Source organism: Periophthalmus magnuspinnatus, chromosome 22, assembly GCF_009829125.3.
Source record: "Periophthalmus magnuspinnatus isolate fPerMag1 chromosome 22, fPerMag1.2.pri, whole genome shotgun sequence".
NCBI classification, from domain to species: domain Eukaryota; kingdom Metazoa; phylum Chordata; class Actinopteri; order Gobiiformes; family Gobiidae; genus Periophthalmus; species Periophthalmus magnuspinnatus.
This window is the reverse complement of record NC_047147.1, coordinates 3,660,613-3,684,982: the sequence shown is the minus strand read 5'-3', so window position 1 is coordinate 3,684,982 and position 24,370 is coordinate 3,660,613. Positions and strand designations below refer to the sequence as shown.

Here is a 24,370-nt window from a genome sequence, read left to right as displayed (position 1 = left end):
GCGTGCCATCAGGTCAGAGAAAGAATACGTTTTTCCAAGGTATTTTTGAACGTTTTTGTAATGAAATGGAAGCTATATTAGATTTAATGCCATACTGCACAAGTTTCCAGACAAAGCAACAACCAATCACCATGGAGACAAGGAGTTGACAGACATTCCATGAGAAAAGTTACATAGTGCACCTTTAAGAAATTGGACTAGTTTAGTTTTTCTTATTTTTTATGGGCAGATTAAAAAAAAAGTCCTTTAAACTCATGTAGATACTATTTTTGGAGTGTAATTTAAAATGACCTGAAGTTTTTTATTATCATTATTATTAATTACTGGAACTTTACAATATGGCTACCTGTTTATACATTTTTTGCTCAGCATAGTGTAATAAAATCTTTTGAAAAAATATATATGAATTAATTATATTTTAAAATTAGCTCAATTCTGATAGAAAGCTCAACCAAATTTTTTTAGTATTAAAACCATGAACAGTTTGTCCAAAGTTATTCCTCACAAACAAACACATTTCTAGTATTCTAATTATTCACCCATTCATCAAAGCATTGAAAACCAGACACCAAAGCTAGTATTGAAACTAGATAATCATTGTTCACAGGTATCGATACTAAAAAAGTCTCATTGACGGCAGAAATTAACCTTTGCTAATTATCTTTAGAATGATGTTGAGCTGTATCTTTCACAAGTATAAGACACATAGACTAGTATGCACCATGGACCACTATGAACCTACATAAACAAACATAGTAGCCATATTGTAAAGTGCAATCACATATTTAGTTATTATTTCTACATTTGTGAATCATCGTACCACTAAACACGACACACACAGTTTGGATGGCCCTATACAGTCGTCATGGCAAAACGCTCCACACCCTTTGCACATGATCATAGCTTTGAGTCTGCAGTAGCATTTCGACTGCACCTCCTCCATATTGGGCCCGTCTATGTAGGACTGTTCAGGTGAGGGCTCCCCCTGGCTGCTGTCCATGGACCTACCGGCTGGGATGGTTGTAACGGTCACCGAAAACGACATGACGCTACCGTGCTGTCCACTGTCAGCCTCCGAATAGTTGGAAGAATTTGAATCCAGAGCGGAATTATTATTGTTCAAAGTCATGCTGATCGAGCCGCTATACGCTCCGTGCTGATTGTGAAAGCTTTGCTGGTGACTCAAATATGGCTCTGCGCTTCCTGCGTTGTTGCTAAAACTGAGGTGCTTTTGTTGAGGGCTGGTTGAATCTTTGGCGATCCCACTACTACCATTATTATTTTTGTCACTATCCTCCAATCCTGGTTCATTTTTAATCTTTACACAATGCTCAAGTTCATCTGATTTGTGTTCGGTTTTAACCCCTAAAACAGTTCTACCTACAGCCTCTGCTTCTCCCGTTTCTCTTTTTAACTTATTTGAAACTGATTGCAGTCGCTGTCTTTCTGACCCTCTACCGTATGTCGAAACATTTAGTAGATAATGTCCTGTCATGGCTGGTTTTTGCTTACGTTTGCAACCCAAAAACCCAACTCCAGTTCTTGTTAACTTCTTCGGTGTGTGCTCCAATTGCGTTGCTTTTAAATGTTGTGATCCTATCCCTCCAAACTGTTGATTTTGTTGGGTTTGAGTTTGGGTCCGCTGCATCAACGCTTGCAAGATCTGCTCCTGTGTCTCCTTATCTGGAAGCTCCTTATGATGTTTGAACTCCTGTTTTCCTATTGACTTATTTTCACCATTATTCCCAATAACCAACTGAGTTCCCTTCCCCTTCGTCCCTGTAGCTTTAACCGCCATTTTGACTTCAACTTTGGACAACGCTTTTGGAAGAATCTGCTCCATCGGGACTTCTTTCCCTTGGAGAAGTTTGGTGACGAGCGGATTGTTAGCTGGGATGCATGACATGTTCCTACTTCCTCCAATTGGAGAAACTTGATTTTGCTCTTTCGATACTGGGGGCGTATTTGTCGCTGACAAATTGCTACATGGGATGCTAACCGGATTCGTTTTTTGCTCGACGTTTATAGAAATTTGTGTAGGGCTAGGGGAGGTTTTTGTTTCAACTGGGCGAGGAGGAGGTGTGACATTCGTGGATGGTATCTTCATAGGAGCTTGTGGGGAAGTAGGGCTTGGACTGGGACTCGGAGATGGTTGGTCCAAAGTGACACCGGAATTGACAGGCTGAGTTCCTGTTTTGGCTGCGGCAGCGGCGGCGGCTCTTTGGGCACGGGCGAGCTGTGCTTTGGCCTTGATATCGGCCAAAGTTCGGGCTCCGGTTCGACCCGGGCTGCTGAGGGGGGGAGGGGCACGAGGAGACGGTTGCCCCGGAGACAGTGGGACAGGAAGGATCCGGGACATGTGAATCTGAAAAGAGACAGAAAGTAATTATACTGTTGAGTATTTTACATTGCAGCCATTACTGCCCCATAGTAAACGAAACATTTTATTCAGAAATTGGACAAAAAGTTTTAGAGTGAAGATGTTTGTCCAAGTCGCTTCTTCAGTTCTGGTCAGATTGCTGCTGGACACTACCTTATCCTGCGTTTGGATTTAGGTTTGAGGATGGAGTTATAAATGAGCAGTGAAACGGTCTTCACCCAAAAAACCTTTTGTCCAGTTAGAGAATTACATTTTTCGTTTACTATGGATCAGACCTGGACTGAGGGATTATTAACACATTACTGGCCCATAGAGACTAAAGAAAATGGTTGCTAAATATATTTTGTGGCAAGTTAAACGGAGGTGTGTAGAATTTGTATTTCAAATGTCATAAACATAAGTTATCTGTGTCCGGATACGAGGTAAACATGTTGAAATCAAGTATTACTTTTACTGATAAAAAGTGGTAAAAGGTAAACAGTTGCATTTTTATACAGCGCTTTTCAAAGGGTTTTACATCAAGGAATCACTAATAATAATAATAATAATGGCTTACACTTGTAATGCGATTTTCAAAGCCTACAGTCATTATTCATTCATTTCCACACTTGGTGATAGTAAGGTACTATTGTAGCCACAGCCACCCTGGGACAGACTGACGGAAGCGAGGCTGCTAATCTGCCCCTCTGACCACCACCTATCATTCGTGCACACGCCACTTTCATACTAGGCAATGTGGGTGAAGTGTCTTGCCTAAGGACACAACAACATTGAGCGGGACTCGATCCTCGGACCTTCGGGTTGGGGGACCAACACTTTTACATTGAGCCACTGTCGCCCCCAACCACTCACCCATTCACACACACATTCATACACCAGTGTACACAGACACTACTACTGCAGCCACTGCAGCTCAGTGAGTGAATTCTGGAGGTTCTGAGCTTTCACATGAGTCCTGTCTATAAACTGAGAATGAGAAAAACTTGTATTTGTCCTCTATACAGAAGTCAGAGCACTATAGCACCAGGTTCACTTTGGTTTTAGCTCAGTGCAGGCTTCAGTACATACACTACATATGTTTACATTCTGAGTAACAGCTCTTAATTAGTTGCACTAACACTGGCTCTAAATGCTCCAAGTGTAATTTTCGCTGTTATGGAAATTTATAATAATGAACATTTGATTATGCATTGGTTTGTATCATAAAGGGCCCATATTACGTTGTTTTCTTATCTCTATTCTAATGTTTTTCCTCATTACAAACATTCTGGAGTTATGTTTTTTTTTTCATTCACACATGTTTAACACACAAACCCTGCATATTTAGGCTGAGTTCTTCTCTCAAACTGAAAACACTCTGATCTTGTGATGTCATCATGTGGTAACACAGAAAGTGTTCCACTGTTTTTTTAAACTCCATACACCTTCACTATAATCATTTGGATAATTTCAGACGTGGAATTGCCTATCTCCATTGAACTAAAGGTAAAAGGAGCCGTTAACTTGAAAACTACCAGTTCATGACATCACAAGGTGGAACAGAACATTTCAGTTTGGAGATGTAGACAGACTAATAATAAAGTGTTACTCAAACATGTGTGAATGAAAAAAAACACAAATCCAGCTCTGTTTTTGAGGATCGAACAGCATTAGAACATGGCTTAGAGCTTGTGTAATATAGGACCTTTAAGTGTAACCTCTATATTCACGTACCTTGAGCGGTGGTACTTTTTGACTGGATGGGGAGGGCGTGGCCGGGCTGGAGATGGAGGAGGTTGGAGGCGGAGACACAGAAGAGACAGAAGACACAGAGGAAAAAGACGACAATCTCTGCCTCTTCTCTGGACTCACATCACTCTCAGTTTCACTCAAAGATTTACGTTTGCAAACATCACCACTCCCCATTAACTCCTCCCTCTGCTCTATCGCTTTCTCTACAGATGCTAGGTCTTCTTTTTGGGTGTCCTGGTTTATTTTTGTGATTTCTACGTTCTCCAAAACTGATTTCTGATCTGTCTTAACCTCTTCGCTTATTTCTGTAGGTTCTTTGATCAATGCTAGAACGTTCTCGTCTTTTTTAGCTTCTTGGTTTAACAATGTGGATTCTTTGACCGATGGTATAACTTTTGTGTCGTTTTTAAGGTCTTGGTCAAGTTTTGGAGGTTCTTTGACTGGAGAAATTTGTTGTGGAGGTGGCTCTGCTTTCTTCTCTTCATTTTGAGTCACTTTTTCTACTTTGGCCATCTTGGAGTCTTCCGTTACCGTTTTGTTAAGCGACGCGGATTGTGCGGCGATGCTAGCTTTGCGGTCTTCAGCTTGTTGCGCCCGCCTGGTTCGCATTGGTTCTAAAACAGGGGGAGGCGGTTTGGGTGGTTCGTGTGAAGGTTTTGTTGGAGGTTTGATGTCTTTTGCAGAGGTAGAGGAAGTTGAGTCGGGTTTCTTTTTATCATCATTGTCCTTGGCATCTCCTGATTTAGTTTGATGAGTTTTAGTGATGGTAGGTGGAGCTGGAGGAGGAGGAGGGAGAGGAAGAGGAGGAGGAATGAGAGATTGAGTTTTGGATGTTTTCAGATTTTGATCAGCCTTCGTCAGCTCCTTGGATTCCTCAAAGGTGAGTCCAGAACTGGAGGAAAGAGAAAAGAAAGTAGATTTCACTTCACACCTGAGTCTTAGTTGGAAGAGTATATTTTACCTACTTTATATTTGTTAGATGGTAAACAACACATTTTTATACAGAGATTTTACACCTTCTACACTCAAAGCATTTTACATCAAGGATACCACTCACCCATTAACACACACATTCATACATCTGGAAGCGCTCTACCAACTGAGCTACGGAAGGGGCGTTACCTTCAACAGCCTCTCTCTGGATTGGCTCTTTGGTTGCTATGAATTCCAAATATGGAACTAGGCTCCAACTTGGCCGCTATAACTGCTCTAGCCTCGATGAGCTTCATTTGACTGGAGCCGCACGCTGTGGGTGACGTCACACTCACTTAGTCCACTTATTTATACAGTCTATGGTTTAATCACTCACTTTTCTCCATAGTAGTTCTCGAAGAAGGCCTCTTTCCAGCTCTCCATTTTCTTTTCTTTTTCAATCTCTTGGCGCATTCGAAGCTGCAGCTCTGGTGTGAACTCCCCTGTACATTACATTACACATATACAGTACATTTATAATAGGCTGCCTCATGTATCTGGCCATTTACAGTTGAGCCTTGGTGACATAATAAGCTTTTGAACACAAACTCTATGGTGTTATTATGAAATGAAAATGTATTTACTGACCCTCAGCGAGACGCTCTTTCCACGATTGCGCCGCCGAAGTGAAGAACTCATTGTTTAGGGCAGAACTTGTGACCTTCAGAAGTCCGTCCATACAAGCCTATAGGAACAAGACACAGCATTTATGTAAGATTTATGTTCCGTAAGATGATGTGAATTTGGAATGAGACGGGTTAGTTGCATAACTATCAGACAATAATCTTGTTTAGGGTTAAAGGAATATTTTCATCAAAAGAGCAAAGTAACTAAAGACACGGTCCACTCTTACTGAACCAGTCCCAAATTATCGAAGGTGTTTATAACTATGCAATAAAATAAAAGTAGGTCGAGAAATAGTCCAGATTGGCTCTTTGGTTGCTATGATACTCAAGGTTGGAATTCCAAATGTGGACTTTGTTTGGCTCTGTCCTAGTCCAGTTTTGATGTGGTGTGTGAGCAGAGCCTAAAGGCCAGTTCCTCACCTGTTGGTCGACCTCGGGCAGTAGTCGGAGCAGTCTCTGTTGACACTCTGGAGGCAGGACGCTGAAGGTGTGTTTGTTTATGAGCGCTCGCAGGTTTGTGTTCACCAGGATCGAGTCTGGAGTCTCCACGTCGATGTTACACTTGGTACGTTTTATCTGACCTGGAACACACAACATATTCAAGGGCCTATTTTATTTGTACAACTTTGAGGAAAAAGGAAAAAATCAAGCAGTAAACAACAATGTAGAGACAAGTAAGTGGTATTGAAAATTAGACTTCAGTGAGCTCTAATTTTGAGTGAAGACCCCGAGAAAAAATATCGAAAGATGACTCAGTAGCACCACTTCAAAAATGTATTTACATTGCACCTATAGGAGCCCGGCCCAGAAAAATGTCATCCTAGACAAATGAAACTTGAAATGAAGCATCAAAAATAGGTCATATCAAAACTTGTAAACAATTATATTATGTCCCCGTCCTAAAACCTATAGGAAGTCGGCCCATAATCTTTTGAAATCTCCTCCAACAGTTTTCTTCAGAAATACTTTAAACTTGGCTTGGGCTCCACCTAGTGATGTCATGTGGCAATACGTGCTCCACTGTGTTTTTCAACTCCATACACCTACACCTACATACCTCTACTCAACTACGGGTAAAAGGAGCTGTTAACTTGAAAACTACCACTTCATGACATCACAGGGTTGAACAGAGCATTTTGAGCATTGGAGATGTACAGACTAATAATAAAGTGTTACTCAAACAAGTGTGAATGAAACATAAGTCAGTTTTGTTTAATCTAGGACCTTTAAGGGCATGTTCAAACTTGTCCAGGTTTGGGCCCAGTTTATGTCCCAATATAGATTTGGTTTGGTCTCGGTCTAGTCCCGGTCTGGTCTCCGTCTGGTCTCGGTCTGGTCCCATTTATGATGTGGTCCTTGAAGAAATGGTCATCATTGTTTACGTTTGGACTTTGCGTGAAAAACAGGACATGATGATGGGTTTGTCTCAAGTCAGCCATGTGTTTCTACCATTATTTATTTGATCCGAACACCAAAATGTTTACAGACTTGAATGAAATAAAATCTTACCTGCACTTAAACGTCTCTGAGACACCTTCCTCGCTCCAACCGAGTGTCGCAGGTCTACAGACAAAACCAAAGAAGAAGAGAGTTGGGGCAAAAAACTTGAAGTAAATATAGTACCTCCTTATTAACGATTAACTCTAAATCAGGTACATTTTTAGACATTTAACAGACTAAAGAATTTCTACCCGTGTTCTTCAAGCCCTGGGGCCTAAACATGACCGCCCATTTAAGTCAATGGGCCTTGCTCAATGGCACATGTCACGAGTTTAGCCTCCTAGTGGCTAGGTACATCCGGTCTTGCCCTGCGGATTGTTCATGACAGTTGGGCTCATTCACATTGTTCATATTCTTGTTCATGTCATAATATGTGACTGCTCTAACCTAATTTTGAGCTGAGAAAGTTTACAATACCCGTTTTCAGATCATACAGTGGGTTAATATGAACATTTTAAGACTAAAATGATGAGTCTGACAGCAGCAGTTACAAAGAGAGGGGACACAGCTTTTTAATAGAAAGGGAATTGGAGCCAGAGTCAATGGAGCTTGAAGTGTGCCCATGCTCACTTCCTATTTGGAACGCAGCGGCTAGAAGGTTAGCTATGTCCATTTATATATATAGTCTGGCTAAGGTACATTTTGCTGAGATATATGGGAAAAAATCAGCTACAGCACCTCTAAGTTTGAACAACCAAACTGCTTCTTACTGTTTAAAATTAATTCTCTCCTTACCAGCTTTCGTTGCAATGTTGTCGGCCATTGTGATGTCCTTGATGGTTTTGAGTAAAAGCCTCGGAGTTGACGTGGATCCCATCGCTCCTTGCCGGCGCTGGTTCCTCTGCTGCTTCAAGGCCTGAAAAAGCAAGAAAAATAATGAAATTTAAAAATCCATTTGAGAAAACGATTGTGAAAGTGTGCAGTCCTTTGGTTTTGTAACAGCTACGTAACAGCATTGCAGAACACTTATCTAACCTGAATATTGCAGAGAAAACGTTTCCAAAGCAAGCTTTTTTTTTTTGTTCCCTCTCCCCTAAAAATGTGAATGCAAATTAGACTTGCAAAGCAGAAACGTCCACACCAGCACAGATGGGACGAGTTAGAATCTGCACATTCAAATCAAAGTTAATTAAAAACTGAACAATGGCTACAAGCTGCAAACGGTGAAATAATCAATGAATGTGGATTATGAAGACAACTGGGTTTAAAGTAACAGCTACACGCGTTTTTCCTAACAATAATTATGTAAAAAATATGTGAATAAGCTGGAGGAATGTTGAGTAATAGATTTGAGGCTTACAAGATGGCTGTGTGCAACTCCAGGTGTACTATACAAAAGTCCACTACCTGCTTAGCTCCATGGAGATGTTATTACTTTGTCTGGAATGTTTCACAGTATAGCATTAAACATATCTAGCTTGCATTGAGTTAATTATTTTCTTTTTTTTGCTGTATAAAAACATCCATGTTGCATTACAAGACGGCTGTGCGTAATTCCAGCTGACAAATTAAAGACATGATGAAAACCAAGACTGGTATTTTTAGAGGAAACATCTCTCACAGGGACCAGAAGAAGAAGAAACACCAGAAACAAGGCTGCAAAATATCTGATCTATGTGAAGAGGAGGTATTATGCAAAATTGAGAAAACGTGGTTTTATCCATGAATGTTTGTGTAATTTAGTGATCTCTCCTGGGTCCTATTTGAACCCTCCGTAGTAGGGCTGGGGAAAAAAAAAAGATTCAATCGATTAATCACATTTGAGGTTCAAATCGATTTATTTGAAAGAAAATCAAGTTTTATTTTCACCACTTTCTTGCATAGGAAATTGCATTGAAACTGCAAGAAAGGCTCTGACTGCTGTCATCGGGAGCAGAGTTTAGCCGTGCACCGGGCCGTGCACAGGGCCGTGCACCGGGCCGTGCACAGGGCCGTGCACCGGGCCGTGCACCGGGCCGTGCACCGGGCCGTGCACAGGGCCGTGCACAGGGCCGTGCACAGGGCCGTGCACAGGGCCGTGCACAGGGCCGTGCACGGTTGACCGCTTTAAAATCAGTGATGTCAAATGAAATGTTGTGGCTGCATGTTTAATACAATGATTTGTTTTATCTCATTCATAAAAGATTCCCATTTTTGACCAATGGGTTAAATATGATTACCCAATACAATTGTTTCAGTTATGACCTTTTCCTGTAGTAAAATTTTTCTTTTTTCCCCCTCTCCACTAAAAATGCAAATTTAAGTTTTTGATAAAAACTCTGTTTCTGTGTAGACTCTGCACACCTGACTGAGCGACAGGTGTGTCGGAGGACCTTGACTGAAAGGTGTTGAGAACACTGCACATTGTTTCACTCTTGGTTCACTTTTATTAATACGATTCAGTCCCTCTGACCTTCCTCAGGTCTGAGGGCAGCCTTTTCAGCTCCCCTTATAGAAGTCAAGGGACTGCCCCATTACGAGTAATCAATCAATCACAACAGTGAAAAAAAATACATTCACAAATAGACCCCAATATAACCGAAATATTGTCAGACCTGATACCTCAGACCTGAGGAAGAAGGACCCAAATGTTGTATGAATAAAAGTAAACCAGGAGTGAGACAATGTGGGGGTGTTTTCTTAAAACCTTGATTTAAAAAATAAAAATAAAAAAATCGACTATAAAATTCTGTCAAAGGCTCCGCCCACAAGTCTACGTCACCCATGCCCTGACATGATATTTCTCCATAAATATACAAAAACATGATATAAAACCTGATGTGATGTGCAGTAGTTTCATTAGTAGGATGCAGTTGACTGTGTTGTGATAGCACTCTGAAGGGGGAGTTACTTAGCGCAGGGAGCAAGGTGAGGGAGGACTCGCATGATATTTTGCAATGACACCCATTGCAAAATAATCGAGGGTTACTACTAGGGTTTGTCAAAAGTATCAAAAATCAGACACTAATTGATACTAAAACTAGTATTGAACTAGATAGTAATTTTTCGCAGGTAGTGATTATAAAAACAGGACAGAATTTAACCTTTTCTGAATATGTCTAGAATGATCTTGAGCTAGTACACCCCCATGGACCACTATAAACTTACTTTACCATTTAATGTTGAAAATAACATTCTATAACTCTGCCAATCATGCCCCCAGCATGCAACTGGGCACGGCAGAAAGTACACTAAACACTATGGTAACATAGACGAGATACTTATTTTAATACATTTTACCTGTTTGAGCGCCTTCTTGCTGTGTTTCTGCGATGGAGACAGGATTTTGGCAGTGGGCACCGAAGGAGAGGAACAACGCGGCTGAGGAGATGAAGGCTGAGACTGGAGCTTGGAGGGAACTGCCGAATTAAAACGCAAAAACAGGTTAGAAAATTCAAAATACACAGCCCCCGGCGAAAATACAGAAACTTAAAATGCTTTTGTTAAGATGAAACTAAATCCCTACTACGCACAATAGGACAGATTGAGTTACCCTTCCAAAATATCTCTCTACAACAATGTGCTGGATTGTAGAAACTGCAGTCGGTTTTGTTCCTGGTTTAAACGTAGTTAAAGGTGTACCATCTACCTGCTTGTCTCCATAGAGATGTTGTTACATTGTCTGGAATGTTTCACAGTATGGCATTAAAAAAGACTATCTTGCATTGAGTCAGTTATTATATTTTTTATTTTTACGAAATAAAAATAATCCATTGATAAATATTTTTTCTTACTGTCTGCAGGCTCACTTCTCCACAGATCTGGATTAGTTAGTGGTTTAGAATTGGTTACAAACTGGTTTAGTCCAAAATCTGTATAAAGAAGTGGACTCAGTGAGTGATGTCACCCACAGCGTTGGGCTCCAGTCAAATGAATGCTCATCAAGGCTAGAGCAGTTATAGGGGTGCATTTGGAGCCAAGTTCCATATTTGGCATTAAGACAAGTATCATAGCAACCAAAGAGCCAATCTGGAGCGAGGTTGTTGAAGGTAATGCCCTTTCCTGCCTGCGCTGCTGGTTTAACAGAGAGCAGGCGCTTAGCAACGCTGTCAATGAAAAATGTTGCTAACACTAGTAGAAGCAACCTCCAGGGAAAGAAGGCACCTGATTTGCTATTAATATTCATATCTTGATTTACAGACACAATAGTGAAATAAAAACCCCAGGATCATGTAGAGCGGGTTACAATGAACATTTTATGACCAAAATGACGAGTCTGACAGCAGCAGTTACAGAGAAAGGAGACACAGTTTTTCAACATAAAGTGAATTGGAGCCAGAGTCGATGGAGCTAGTCGTGCTCCATTGACTCTGGCATGATCACTTCTTATTTGGAACACAGCGGTTAGCAGGTTAGCTATGTCCATTTATATATACAGTCTATGGCTGCAACCAATAAATGGCAGAATTAACTGATAATTAGAAGTTATGTATTCTACCCTCTACAGCTCAAATCTCACACTATTACATAAAATGGCAAAAATCTCCCCACTATTGCAAAGAAAAAGTCCCCACGATAAATACTGAGCCCCAAATACATACTGTTCCAACTTTCACATACTGAATGAGAAGATATAGTGATTACTGTGACAGACCTACATCCACCAATCCACCTACCTCTGGAATAATTTAATAATTTTCTCTCAAGTCTATTTCCAAACTGGACTCTTAAAACATAATTAAACAAATGTTGATGAATCTGTTCAAATGTTTTTTTGTTGTTGTTTTATTTTATTTTTTATTTATATGTGTAAACACAATCTAATCAGGTTCTCCAAATCCACTACCAAACTATGTAAAATTATCCAAATATAAATAAAAAGTAGTAATCACAATGACAACTCCAGAAACCATTTCACCAAAGTAGTAGTAGTAGCAGTAGTATCAACAGTAGCAGTAGTAGTAGCAATAGTAGTAGCAGTTGTAGGTATCTACCTTAATCATTTTAAATATAGGTTCTTGCTTTGAAAATGGATATGAATACAAAATACCATTAACAGAATCTTGTATTTCCAAACAAATTAAAAACAGTTTAAAAACATTCAACTGTTTTGCATATGAGCTGACTTTTACACATCTATAAGCCTCACAACAATATGAACTCAAAGATCGAAGAGCCCAAAACTGTATCCAGAAATAAGTCTAATTACTTCCTTCTCAAGAATTGCACAAGTGGCATGTAATTCTTTTGGTAGAAATAGGAAGTGGTCACAGGGCAAGTTGAAATATATAGCTTCCTGTTAAAATATTATCTACTGAAATGTACAAACACATAGCTGAGAGAAACAATAAATGTGCCCATAAGGGCCAGAAATCCTACAAATCATACGTTTTTATAAATATTGCATTTAAGCAGAATTATCGATGATAGCATTAGCATCAAAACTGTTACAAACTTACCTCTAGTGAGAAACATTTTGAATTTGAATCCAGGAGATAGTCAAACACAGGTTAAATTAATGTTTGAGCTAAAGTTTAGCTAGCCTTGTGCAAGCGATTACTTTGGTTTCCTGTGTTTTGTGAAGACGTTTGTCGATAAAGGGCGTAACTCATTCGTTTGTCAAAACTGAAAATAAAATTATGGGAGTGGCTTCAGTCAGAGCGAGCTGGTGTCGTTCCAGTTCAAGTAACTACATATGTAACAACCTCCCATATGTCCAAATGACAATATTATGTTTAAAATGTGCCAAAATGTAGGATCAGTAGATTATACAAACTACTACTCAACTCAATATTCTAATTTTGCATTTCTCAAAAAAAAAAAAAAAACGACTTAGAAGAAATAGAAATAAGAACAAAGAGGATGGTATAAAGATAAGAATTTAAATGAGGCACACAGTATTTCACAGAGGACTGCATTCACCCTGAGGTCGCACTCACACTCGATCGCGTAGAGTTGTCCCACACTCACACCTGCTCAACTGGCCCGATGACATCATCACACACCACCATTTGTTTATATGTGGAGCAGCAGCACTAACGCTTTAGTGGAGAAAATAAAGCCAAGACCAAATACGTCTTAAACACTGAGTCAGCTATGAATCCTGTGAGTTTATGGTTTAAATAACATTGTGGAGCAACGGGGAGCAGCGGGGAGCAGCGGGGAGCAGCGGGGAGCAGCGGGGAGCAGCGGGGAGCAGCGGGGAGCAGCGGGGAGCAGCGGGGAGACAAGGCTTCAGGACTACTGTTACAGTCCTTAGGGTCAAGGTTTTGTCGAGTTCCAAAAAGTTCATTCACTTTCCCTCTTGTCCTTTTCCTCTTCACCACAACACGAGGCTCTAAACATAAATCACGTGTGTCCGCGTACATGACCAAGCGGTCCGTGCTTTGGCCCACCTCCTCCAAACGGGCCAAAGTCACGGTTCAATTGAGTGCGGTCACGCTGGCCCAAAGTTACCTATGACTCCACATATTTGGTCAATTATTAGCAGATAGTACCTTTAGTCAATGTTTAAAATACACACGTCAAGGGGACGTTTGAGATTAAATGTTGAAAAAGATTAAACATAGATAAGTTTTAAAACTACATAGATTCTAAAACAGCAGAGAATTCGTCCTTGTTAACTGGATGGGCCATTGTGAACAATATAGTTTCTGTTATGGACTCACCTCTACTTATGTCAGATCTGCAGCAAAAGTCCAACCAGGAAGCAAATTTATAAACGCTCATGTTAACTACATTTTAGTCCAATGAGTGACCCGATTGGTCATATGCCCTTTGACCTTTCACTGGTCTAAGCAGTAAGGTTGTATTTTATTCACTACTGACCTTATTTGGCCCCGCCCACTTTTTTCCGTAAATGCAACTAAATTGCAATTTCTTTGTAGTAGCACTTCTGGTTAAGTGAAAATCCCGTTCCCTTCATTGGAGAATTTGGGAAACGTTTCAGCACTAAAATATTATATAAAGTAGGTTGGTTGTGTCAAATGTTAAATGTTTATGTGCAACAACAAATCAACACTGCACCGATTCTCTGGTGGCTTTAAAATGGTCCTGTAGTCCATATAGAAGTTAGACTAGTTGCAGACTCATGCAAAATAATACAACCCGTGCCCACAGTTCCAAAATAAGGTGAATATTGAGAGTGGTGTGGGTGTATACCTCTCCTCATCCACCTGGTCCTCCTCTGCTCAGGGCTGATTGAGTTCTCTGTGCTCCTGGAGTCACTCAGAGTGTCGCTGCTGCTCTCCTCAGAACACTCTTCAGACAGGTCCTTCACTGGGTCCCCACTGTCCTTCTGGAAAACACAATCACACATGAACGCTGGAAACAAAGGGACCACTGCATTTTGTTAATAATAAAAATAATAACTGACTTTATTCGCCCCGCCCACCTTTGCCTCTAAACATTTCAAACTGCGCTTTCTTTGTGGTGGCACTTCGGGGTTAAGGCGGAGTTCCATCCTTTTCAATGGCGAATTTGGGAAAAGTTTAACCTAAAAAATCTGATAAAAAGTAGTGTTGATTTGTGTAAAATTAACTATGACCAAAAGGTCAACACCTCATGATTCTCTGGGAGGCTTTAAAATGCCACTGTAGTCCGTATAAAACAGTCAAAATCGCTAGCCCCATGTAAAATAATACCACTCAAATGACGATGACTCACATATTAGCCACAGCTGCCCTGGAGCAAGGCTGCCAACCTTGCAGTATTGGCTCCTCCGACCACACGCACACACCTTTCATACTAGGCAATGTGGGTGAAGTGTCTTGCCAAAGGACACAATGACCAAGTACTAGCCACATTCAGCCTTGCTTAGATTCTGACTAGAGACTAAGTGAGTGTGATGTCCCTCACAGCATTGGGCTCCACTCAAATGAAGCTCATCGAGGCTAACAGTTATAGTTGCCAAATTGGAGCCAAGTTCCACATTTGGAGTTCTGACTATGAGTATCATAGCAACCAAGGAGCTAATCAGGAGCGAAGCTGTTGAAGGTAACGCCCCTTCTCGCCTGCTCCACTAGCCTAGAAGGGAGTGGGCACCTAGCAACGGCGTCAATAAAAACTGTTGTTAACACTAGTTGGAGCGACCTCTGGGAAAAAAGGCACCTGATTTGTGTGTTATTAATGTTCATATCTTGAGTTACACAATAGTGAAATAAAAACCCCAGGATCATGTAGCGCGGTTTAATACAAACATTTTAAGACCAAAATGACGAGTCTGACAGCAGCAGTTACAGAGAGAGGGGACACAGTTTTCCAATGTAAAGTGAATTGTAGCTGGAAATGCACCCATGAGCACTTACCATTTGGAACATGGTGGATAGCAGGTTAGCTATGTCCATTTATATATACAGTCCATGGTTTTGACAAAATCAGGCTTTGACAAGCCGACTCATTACATATTTGACAGTTTATGCCACACTACACCAGGCTCAACAATGCAACCAGCTCAGGACCCTCACTACACAAGGTTTAATTGTTTTTTAAACGATAGCTATGTACACATAGTAAAAATAGATACATTTATATAACATTCCAGGCAACACAACAGCATTTTCATAAGACAAGTGATGGACCCTCCATTTTAAAAATTACATAATATCCTTTAAGATTTACATGTGAGCTATCCCTTATTATGACTTTTATTGTACCTTTTTGTACAAGGCCGATCTGTGGAGTAAATATGCAAATTATTCAAAGAGACTGAAACGGACTGGAGCCACTGAAATGTGTCCTGCTACAACTAACCAACTACAAGGCTCTGACAAACTCCATGTGTAACTTTATTTCTACTAAAAGTTCATAATGAGATTACATTGTTCTTATTCCTGCAAAAACAAACTCACTTGAAAGACTTAAAGTTGCACAATGTCACTTTCCTGGTGGGGGATCCCTCACCTGCTTGTCTTATAAAAATGCTTGTTTACCTTGAATGTTTAGGTATAGAGATTATTCTGAATTTTTTGAACTGCAACCATACACTGTATAAAGAAGTGAACTAAGTGAGTGTGACGTCACCCACAGCATTCGGCTCCAGTCAAATGAAGCTCATCGAGGATAGCAGTTCTAGGGAGCTCACCAATTTGGAGCTCATTTCCATATTAGGAATTCCGACTACGAGTACCATAGCAACCAAAGGGCCAATCCGGAGTGAGGCTGTTGAAGGTAGCCTTTTCCCGCCCACACTGCCAGTTTAGTAGGGAGCGGCCACTTAGCAAGGCTGTCAACCAAACTTGTGGCTAAGCTAAGCAGGGAAAGAAGGCACCTCATTTCTCTGTTATTAATGTTCATATCCTAAATCACAGACAAAAATGACGAGTCTGACAGCAGCAGTTACACAGAAAGGAGCCACAATTTTTCAATGTAAAGTGAATTGGAGCTTGATGAAGCCAGAAAAGTGCACCCATGATCACTTGGTATTTGTAACGTGGTGGTTAGCAGGTTAGCTATGTCCATTTATGCCAGTCAGAATGTTGAGGAGCATTTTTCAAATAAAATGCATGATCTCTGTAAAGTTACTCTATTTTACTACTAACACAACATCTCCATGGTGACAAAAAGGTTTCAGATCCTCTAAAAATGTATATAGTTTCTCTTTAAGCTGACAGTCGAATCAAATCTTGCCCACCTTTAAAGTGTAAACTCCCATCCGACCCGGAACTTTATAGAAAATGCCCTCTTCTCCCCTAGAGTTCGTGTGCAGCATTGCGTTCAGACATGCCAGCGGAGACGTCCCACTAAAACACACAAAGAATGTAAATTTCACATGATGTAACACACAAATGAAACTCATAAAGACCATTTGTCTAGCATGCATTTCATTATATATATAGTGTTATTATGTGTTTTATTGGTTAATCAGAGCCATGTATTGCATTATGTTTAGGGGGGTTTAGACGGAGGCATCTTAAATGCAGACTATGCACTCACAGGAAGCTTATATATGTTTTGGTAGTACATTTTGCATTTTTACTTTAAACTGTACTGGGTTGCATACAAATACTGTAGTGTAAACACAAACTAGTCAATTTGAAAATCATATCATATGTATTGTTGAAATATTACTTGGGAAGGATCATAGACTGTATAAAGAAGTGGGCTGAGAGAGTGTGACGTCACCCACGGCGTTCGGCTCCAGTCAAATGAAGCTCAGCGAGGATAGCAGTTATAGGGGACAATTTGGAACCCAGTTGCATATCTGGAGTGAGGCTGTTAACTGTCCGAACTGCTGGTTTAGCAGGGAGCTGTCAATCAAACCTGTTGCTAACGCTAGAAGTATCTACCTTGGGGAAAGAAAGCGCCTGATTTGTCTGTTATTAATGTTCAGATTTTGAGTTATGGACAATAGAGGGAAATAAAATCCCCAGGATCATGTAGAGCGGGTTAATACAAACATTTAAGACCAAAATGACGAGTCTGACAGCAGCAGTTACAGAGAGAGGGGCCACAGTTTTTCAATATAAAGTGAATTGGAGCCAGAGTCAATGGAACTGGAAGGGCACCCATGATCACTTCCCCTTTGGACCGTGAAGGCTAGCGCATTAGCTATGTCCATTTATATATACAGTCTATGAAAAGCAGACACATTTGTATGCGTTTTAATGGGGATAGCTCAGAGTCGTAGATGGCCCACAATATTCCCTAAAATTGTGGTATATTCTGTAATGTTTAAAGAGGCCATATTAAGAATGGTATGAAGAATGATCATTGGATTATTTATAATTAGACTGTTGAGGAGAGCACTTATCATAATTATATGATCTGGCTAATTTATGGGTTTCAGAATGACAGGCTTGTCACAAAAACACATTTTGAATTTTGATCTATTCCTGAAGTAAATATAGATAAGTGATAATACTGAAACAAAAACCCAAGAGCAGATTTAAACCACGAAAATTATTTTAAACCTACACTATTGTTAAAAATCATGAGCTGCAATAAATTGTTGTTAGTTTGCATCTTTAATGAGTCAGAAAAGTTATTTATTCAAACTTTTAAGGCTTAAATCTGATCATATAGACAAAAAAATAACCCCAAATTATTACCGTTGTCATAACGATTCAACTACATATTACATCTTTTCAATGTCCTCAAAACATTGCAAGTAACAGGAAGCTGAGACTCATCAAATGCTTAAAGTGAAATTAATTCATAAAACATATCATTATATGAAAATGTTGCGTATGTGTATCTAGTGTTGTTGTGATACTAAAATCTCAAACTCAATTTCAATACTAAGGAACAGACTCGATACCCGATACCAATTCCAATACCACAATGATAATAAAAACACTCTTTCTTTAGACAGTATACTGTGATGTTCCCCATTAAATATTGGTACTTTGTTTTCTATTCCCATGTGTGTTATATCTGGGTAATCCCTTAGTGTCCTGTAGGTTCATAGTGGTCCAGGGTGTATACTAGTCTATGTGTCTTACACTTGTGAAAGATACAGAGGGACATCATTCTAAAGATATTCAGGAAAGGTTAATTAATGTCAATGGGACCTCTTTAGTATCAATCTTGTTTCAGTACTAGTTTTAGCATCGATTAGTGTCTGATTTTCAATATTTTTGACACCCCTGGTATCTATGTAAAATCTTGCATTACTTTTGTCAAGTCAAGTTTCAGTCTTGGTTTGAAAGTATCATCAGTTCTATGTAAAGTGTGGGCTTTATTTTGCAGCTGAAACTAGGAAACGTTATTGTTACAAACATGCACAAGGGAATGCTACACAAAGCAGGTTAAGGCTCAGGGTGGGAGCTAGCTGTTTGTCTTACCTTCTGGATGAGAACAGAGAGAATGGGACAAAAAGAAATGAGAATTACTATTGAGAAAACAAAAGATGGTAATGAGACTGGTGTGAATAGCAGGAATGAGGATATGTGTCTGTTTAACAGGTGTGGTGCATAGACTGTATATATAAAGGGACATAGCTAACCAGCTAGTCGCCACATTACAAATAGGAAGTGAGCATGTGCTTCCAGCTTCATCGGCTCCAATTCACTTTACATTAGAAAACTGTGGGCCCTCTCTCTGTACCTGCTGCTGTCAGACTCATCATTTTGGTCTTAAAATGTTCGTATTAACCCGCTCTACCTGATCCTGGGGTTTTTATTTCACTATTGTGTCTGTAAATCAAGATATGAACATTAATAACAAACAAATGAGGCGCCTTCTTTCCCCGAGGTCACTAGCATTAGCAACAGGTTTGATTGACAGTGTTGCTAAGCGCCCGCTCTCTGCTAAACCAGCAGTGCAGGTGGGATGGGGCGTTACCTTCAACAGCTTTGCTCTGGATTGGCTCTTTGGTTACTATGATACTCGCGGTCGGAATTCCAAATATGGAACTCTGCTCCAAATTGCCCCCAATAACTGCTCTAGCCTCGATGAGCTTCATTTGACTGGAGCCGAAAGCTGTGGGTGACATCACACTCCCTTAGTCCAGTTCCTTAAAGAGTCTATGGCGTAAATGTAATCTTTTAAGCAATACACGGCTATAATGTTCTATTTCATGTATTCATAAGGTGGAGCCCTTTTGAGTTTTTTACCTCTTCCTGCACCTGCTATTTTATATTGTGTCATTTTTATCATTATAGAAGAACAAAATAAATAAACAAACAAAGAACTGTGATTTTGGCAGAATACATACACACTACAGATGCAGTATAACTTTTCTGATAGCTGCATTAGATGAGATGTTATTGCTTTGCCTAGATAATTCCACAGTAAGTTAAACTCATCTTAAACTTACATCTCTGACATGTTAGTGCCACATGAACCATCTTGCACTCTGAGGACCTCAGAGACCCACCTGGTGCCCAGAGTCAGGACTAAAGCAGGACTAAAGCAGGCCTAAAGCAGGCCTAAAGCAGGCCTAAAGCAGGCCTAAAGCAGGACCATGGGGAATCAGTGTTTCAGTTTTCTGCAGCTAAAACCTGGAACATTCTTACTGAAGATGTGAGACAAGCCTCTACTTTGACAATGTTTAAATCCAAGCTCCAAAAAGTTCTGTTTTGCTGTGTTTATGACTCAAAGGGTATTATACTGCACTCTTCTCTTGTAATGTTCATTTTACAATGATTATCTATGTTTTGATTTATGTTTTGTGTACCAACTCTGCTGTACAATCAAACTTGCCTTGCCTTGCATTTATTCAATTACAAATGCTTTTAATGCTGTAAAAAAAACTTTAAAAACATTCTTATTGTGAGTGGTGTCGTAACGACACCATCGTTTGTGAATTGTGTTCACAAACGATGGCAATAAAAGTCTTCTGATTCCATGGAGAGAGATTGGTTTAATGCCATGCTGTGACATATAATGTAACATGCCAGGCAAAGAATAACATCTCCATGGAGACAAGATGGTGGCACCTTTAAAAAATATAAATAAAAATATTGGCGAAGTAGTCTAAAGTGTAAATCTAGGCCTGATAACAAATTTTCAAGTGCAATATACAGCTGAAGTAAATATAGATGATAAACAATAATATTGAAACTAAACCCCAAAGCAACAGTATAAAGTATTCATTGTGGCAGGCCCAGTGACTGGTGAACACAAAAAACAGCAGCATTTACCATTCACTAAATACATGTACCTTAGCAGACACTATATGAGTGAGAATAACGCACCTAATTTCTTTCAGTCGCTCTCGTTGTATCACCTGCAGGATTTCTTTATGGCTCATAGGCGTGTTCGGATATTTCTCCAAAACCTAAGATCAAAAAACATGATTTAAAATAAAAATATACAAACGTACACACTGAAAACCAGGTTTAATAACAGTTTTACTATAAAAAGAAAATTATGTAACTGACTGCTAATTTTGCTTCTTTTTAAGTTAAAAGTCCACTCACTATGTAACATTATGTGTCAAAGACCTGCTCTTCCACCTGCTTGTTCTTGTGGAGATGTTATAGCTTTGCCTGGAATGTTCTGCAATATGGCATTTAACTTATTTATTTAGCATTTATTCAATTTTATTTTTTATTACTCAAAAATAATATGTTAGTGGCATTGTCTCTCCAAAAATCTGACCTGTCACTTGAAGATAGATTAGTTTAATGCAATACTGTGAAAATGCCAAAAAGTTACATAGTGCACTTTTAAACACAACCTGTAAATTATTCTTAATTCCTAATCTTCTTAGAGGCACGGTGGCAGTAACTTTTTCAGGGATCTTTGTACTGTACTGTTTAACAATAATTAATATGAACATAGGCTGCAGTGTTTACTACTGACTAAATATCTCTGTACACTTGTCTATACTAGCTCTAAAACAGAAACTTTTATGATTGTTGTGACAAAGTTTGGGCCGTTACTACATCATTAAAACCACTGAGCTCATGTCATTCAGATAGTTTATAGTTATTAACCTTCCCTGACACTGCTGTCTAGCTGGTCATTAGCATGCTATAATCGTTTACTAGCCACTTTGCTAACTACGTATAATTATGCAGTAATTACGCCCATGACAGCTCATATAATATATAGCTACGCTAAATAGGTTACATAAAAGGGTGCGTGTGGAATATAACATCACCAAAATGCATTTCGTTGCGTGATAATTAAAAGTGGCGATCCAAAACTTGTTGACGTCGCGTTAGCACGGAAGCTAGCATGCTAACTCTGCTAACACAACACAGACGCTCTAACTTCGCTGCGAGTTTGTTTTACTACATAACGCGAGGTACTGGCACGATAGCATTTAGACAAAACAATTATAAGGTCTTTGAGATTATATTTTAGTGCAGTCAAGTTTATCAAAGACTATGAAGGCTGACAGACGGAATCCTGACAGCTACGTTACGCGTATGTCTGGACTGTTTTAATCCCGGGCATTTCGGACCAAGGCGGGCGCAATCCCAAGTAGTTTGTTATTAGATTGACTTCCAAAACGTGACTTAACCTCTATAAGTAAACTTAACTCTTTATTATATCACAAAAGGTCATGAGTTAAGAGAAATGGTAGTTTTGTGACAAATATGATGTTCCTAGCACGACTTGTGTGCAAAACTAACCCAATCCCGATTCATAACTGCACAGACATAACTCAGAATCTGATCCCAACAATAAACTACACTATTTTGACATTTAGCACAATCTTAACTGCTTAAACTTTGCAGGAATGTTACAAAATCAATGCACATACACCTGCGTATCCAGGTCGGACGAAATGCCTAGGATTTCGGGAGTACCAGCCGTCAACACAGGCCTCATCAGCGGGTCATGAACTCACACGATACTCAGTTGTACAAGTGGGAGCGATCAAGGAAAACAACCACAACAAACGGTGTAAAAAGCACGTAGGTTACCGTTTTGGCCGCCTCTGCCCACGTGCGGCCCTTCTTTTTCCTCTGCCTCTCCCGCATGCTTGATGCCCTATGCGTAAAAGTGCGTAATTGGAGTTGTAGATGTTGAAATGTTGCGCGTTTTGGTCACCGTGAAACGTCCACTCTAGCTGCCATGTTGGACTTTACAGTAAGCGGTCACGTGACGGCAAGGCGACGTCATCTTACTGTAAATAAAGATAGAAAAAAAAACAAAAAAACAACAATAATATTACTAGAAAGTCTCACGTTTATCATATACGCACGTGTTAAAGGGCCCCTATGACTGCTTTCATGGTGTTTCCTCATAACAAACAGATCTGGAGTTGTGTTTTGTTTCATTCATGTTTAACACCAGTGATGGAAGAGGTATTGAATATTGTTACTTGAGTTAAAAGTACAGACACCGGAGCAAAAAAATAGTCATAAGTTTCAAAAGTATCACATGAAAAAATATCACATGAAAACGTATCACATGAAAAGATCTACTGAAGTAAACGTATTAAAGTTAAAAAAGTACTTAAAGAGTAAAAAGTAAAAGTATTTCTCACAGATTTTCAGTCTTATAAAGCTTCAACTGTGGTGATTTTGATAAAAATTTGAGCTGAATCAGCAAAAACAACTGATTTGTATATTTTTGTTTTGTTCAGATTATGAACGTGTTAAAAAATAAACCCTCAGCATTTTCAGCAGGTCTCACACAATAATAAAAAATGCTTTTACTTTTTAGTTTAGTTCAAAAATGTAGTGGAGTAGAAAGTACAGATACTGCTCTCAAATGTACTGAAAAAAAGTAAAAAAGTATCCACTGTAAAATGTACTTAAGTAAAGTACAGATGCCTCAAATTTGTACTTAAGTGTAGTACTTTACTACTTTCACTTTGTTACCATCCCCCACTGTTTCACACACAAACCCTTCATATTTAGGTTCTTCTCTCAAACTAAAGTCATGTGCGAAAACAGGAAGTGTTTTTAACAGAACAGTGTTTTCTCTCCATGGACCTCAACAGTGACCTCCCACCCCACAGTTCCAGAACTTCCCATTCATTTTCCTCATAGACATTCCGAGAAAATAAATAAATAAGTAAATAAATACAATTCAAAACTCGAAAGCCCAGGGATAATCAGCTTTGTGGAATCTAATGACCACATGTCAATATTGATATATATACACAATAGGTTAGTGGTGGTATAAAGATAATGCTAATTGGCCTTTTATGTGTTTATAAATGAGACATAATGAGACACCTACATAATAATAATAATTACATGAACTAGCCGACCTTCTCAAATGTGTTTGCACCGGCAGCCAGCCAGGTCAAACATATGACCCGGTGACTCGGGTGAAGAGCCTTGTGGACAAAAGGTCACAATAGGCCTATAGCAACCAATTAGATCACAGAGTTATAAAGAGTTTTTTGAATGGTAACATTACATTTGTATTAGTACTGTCATGATAATCACTATATCAACTTTATTGTTCAGTAGATGGAATCTGGAACAGTAGATTTTGGCCCTCAGTATTTATTATGAGTTATTTTTAATTGCAAAAGTGGAAGATTTGGGGTATTTTTGTTGTAATACGGTACGATTTGAGCTGTGGAGGGAGGAATAAGTCCCTTTTATGGTGAGTTATTGGTACATTCTGCTGTTTTTCTGTTGCATGACTTTTAATGAAACAATCTATTTAAAATGGTTTACTGAGATTATGTTGAATTATTTAAATTTTAATTAGTGTGGGGAAAGTAGTTTCAATAGTACCGTTTATCACAATATTTCTGTGTAGTGATATATTCAAAATGTGTTATCATGACAGGTTTCTTTACACCTTAAGCACTTTAATATGTTTCATTAAGTTTCTTACTATTCACCATTAACACACTGGATTAGATCTGATCCAGTTTTCC

At 39.4% G+C, this 24,370-nt stretch overlaps 1 protein-coding gene across 2 annotated transcripts; it reads right to left on the bottom strand.

Moving 5' to 3' along the window:
• Positions 1-640: 640 nt before the first annotated feature.
• On the bottom strand, positions 641-22,631 carry asxl2 (ASXL transcriptional regulator 2). 2 transcript variants are annotated; one of them, XM_033988548.2, is made up of 12 exons: positions 22,449-22,631; positions 20,766-20,848; positions 16,760-16,868; positions 14,290-14,425; positions 10,429-10,547; positions 7,945-8,065; positions 7,219-7,272; positions 6,130-6,290; positions 5,672-5,768; positions 5,421-5,526; positions 4,094-5,003; positions 641-2,365 (listed from the first exon to the last, which is right to left on the bottom strand). In XM_033988548.2, exons 1-12 carry the CDS (start codon positions 22,503-22,505, stop codon positions 812-814), a joined length of 3,507 nt encoding a protein of 1,168 aa, XP_033844439.1. In that variant the 5' UTR covers positions 22,506-22,631; the 3' UTR covers positions 641-811. The 2 variants fall into 2 exon arrangements, with proteins under 2 accessions (XP_033844439.1, XP_055087158.1); XM_055231183.1 differs by lacking the exons at positions 14,290-14,425; positions 16,760-16,868; positions 20,766-20,848; positions 22,449-22,631 and adding an exon at positions 12,588-12,649.
• Between the last annotated feature and the right edge of the window lie 1,739 nt (positions 22,632-24,370).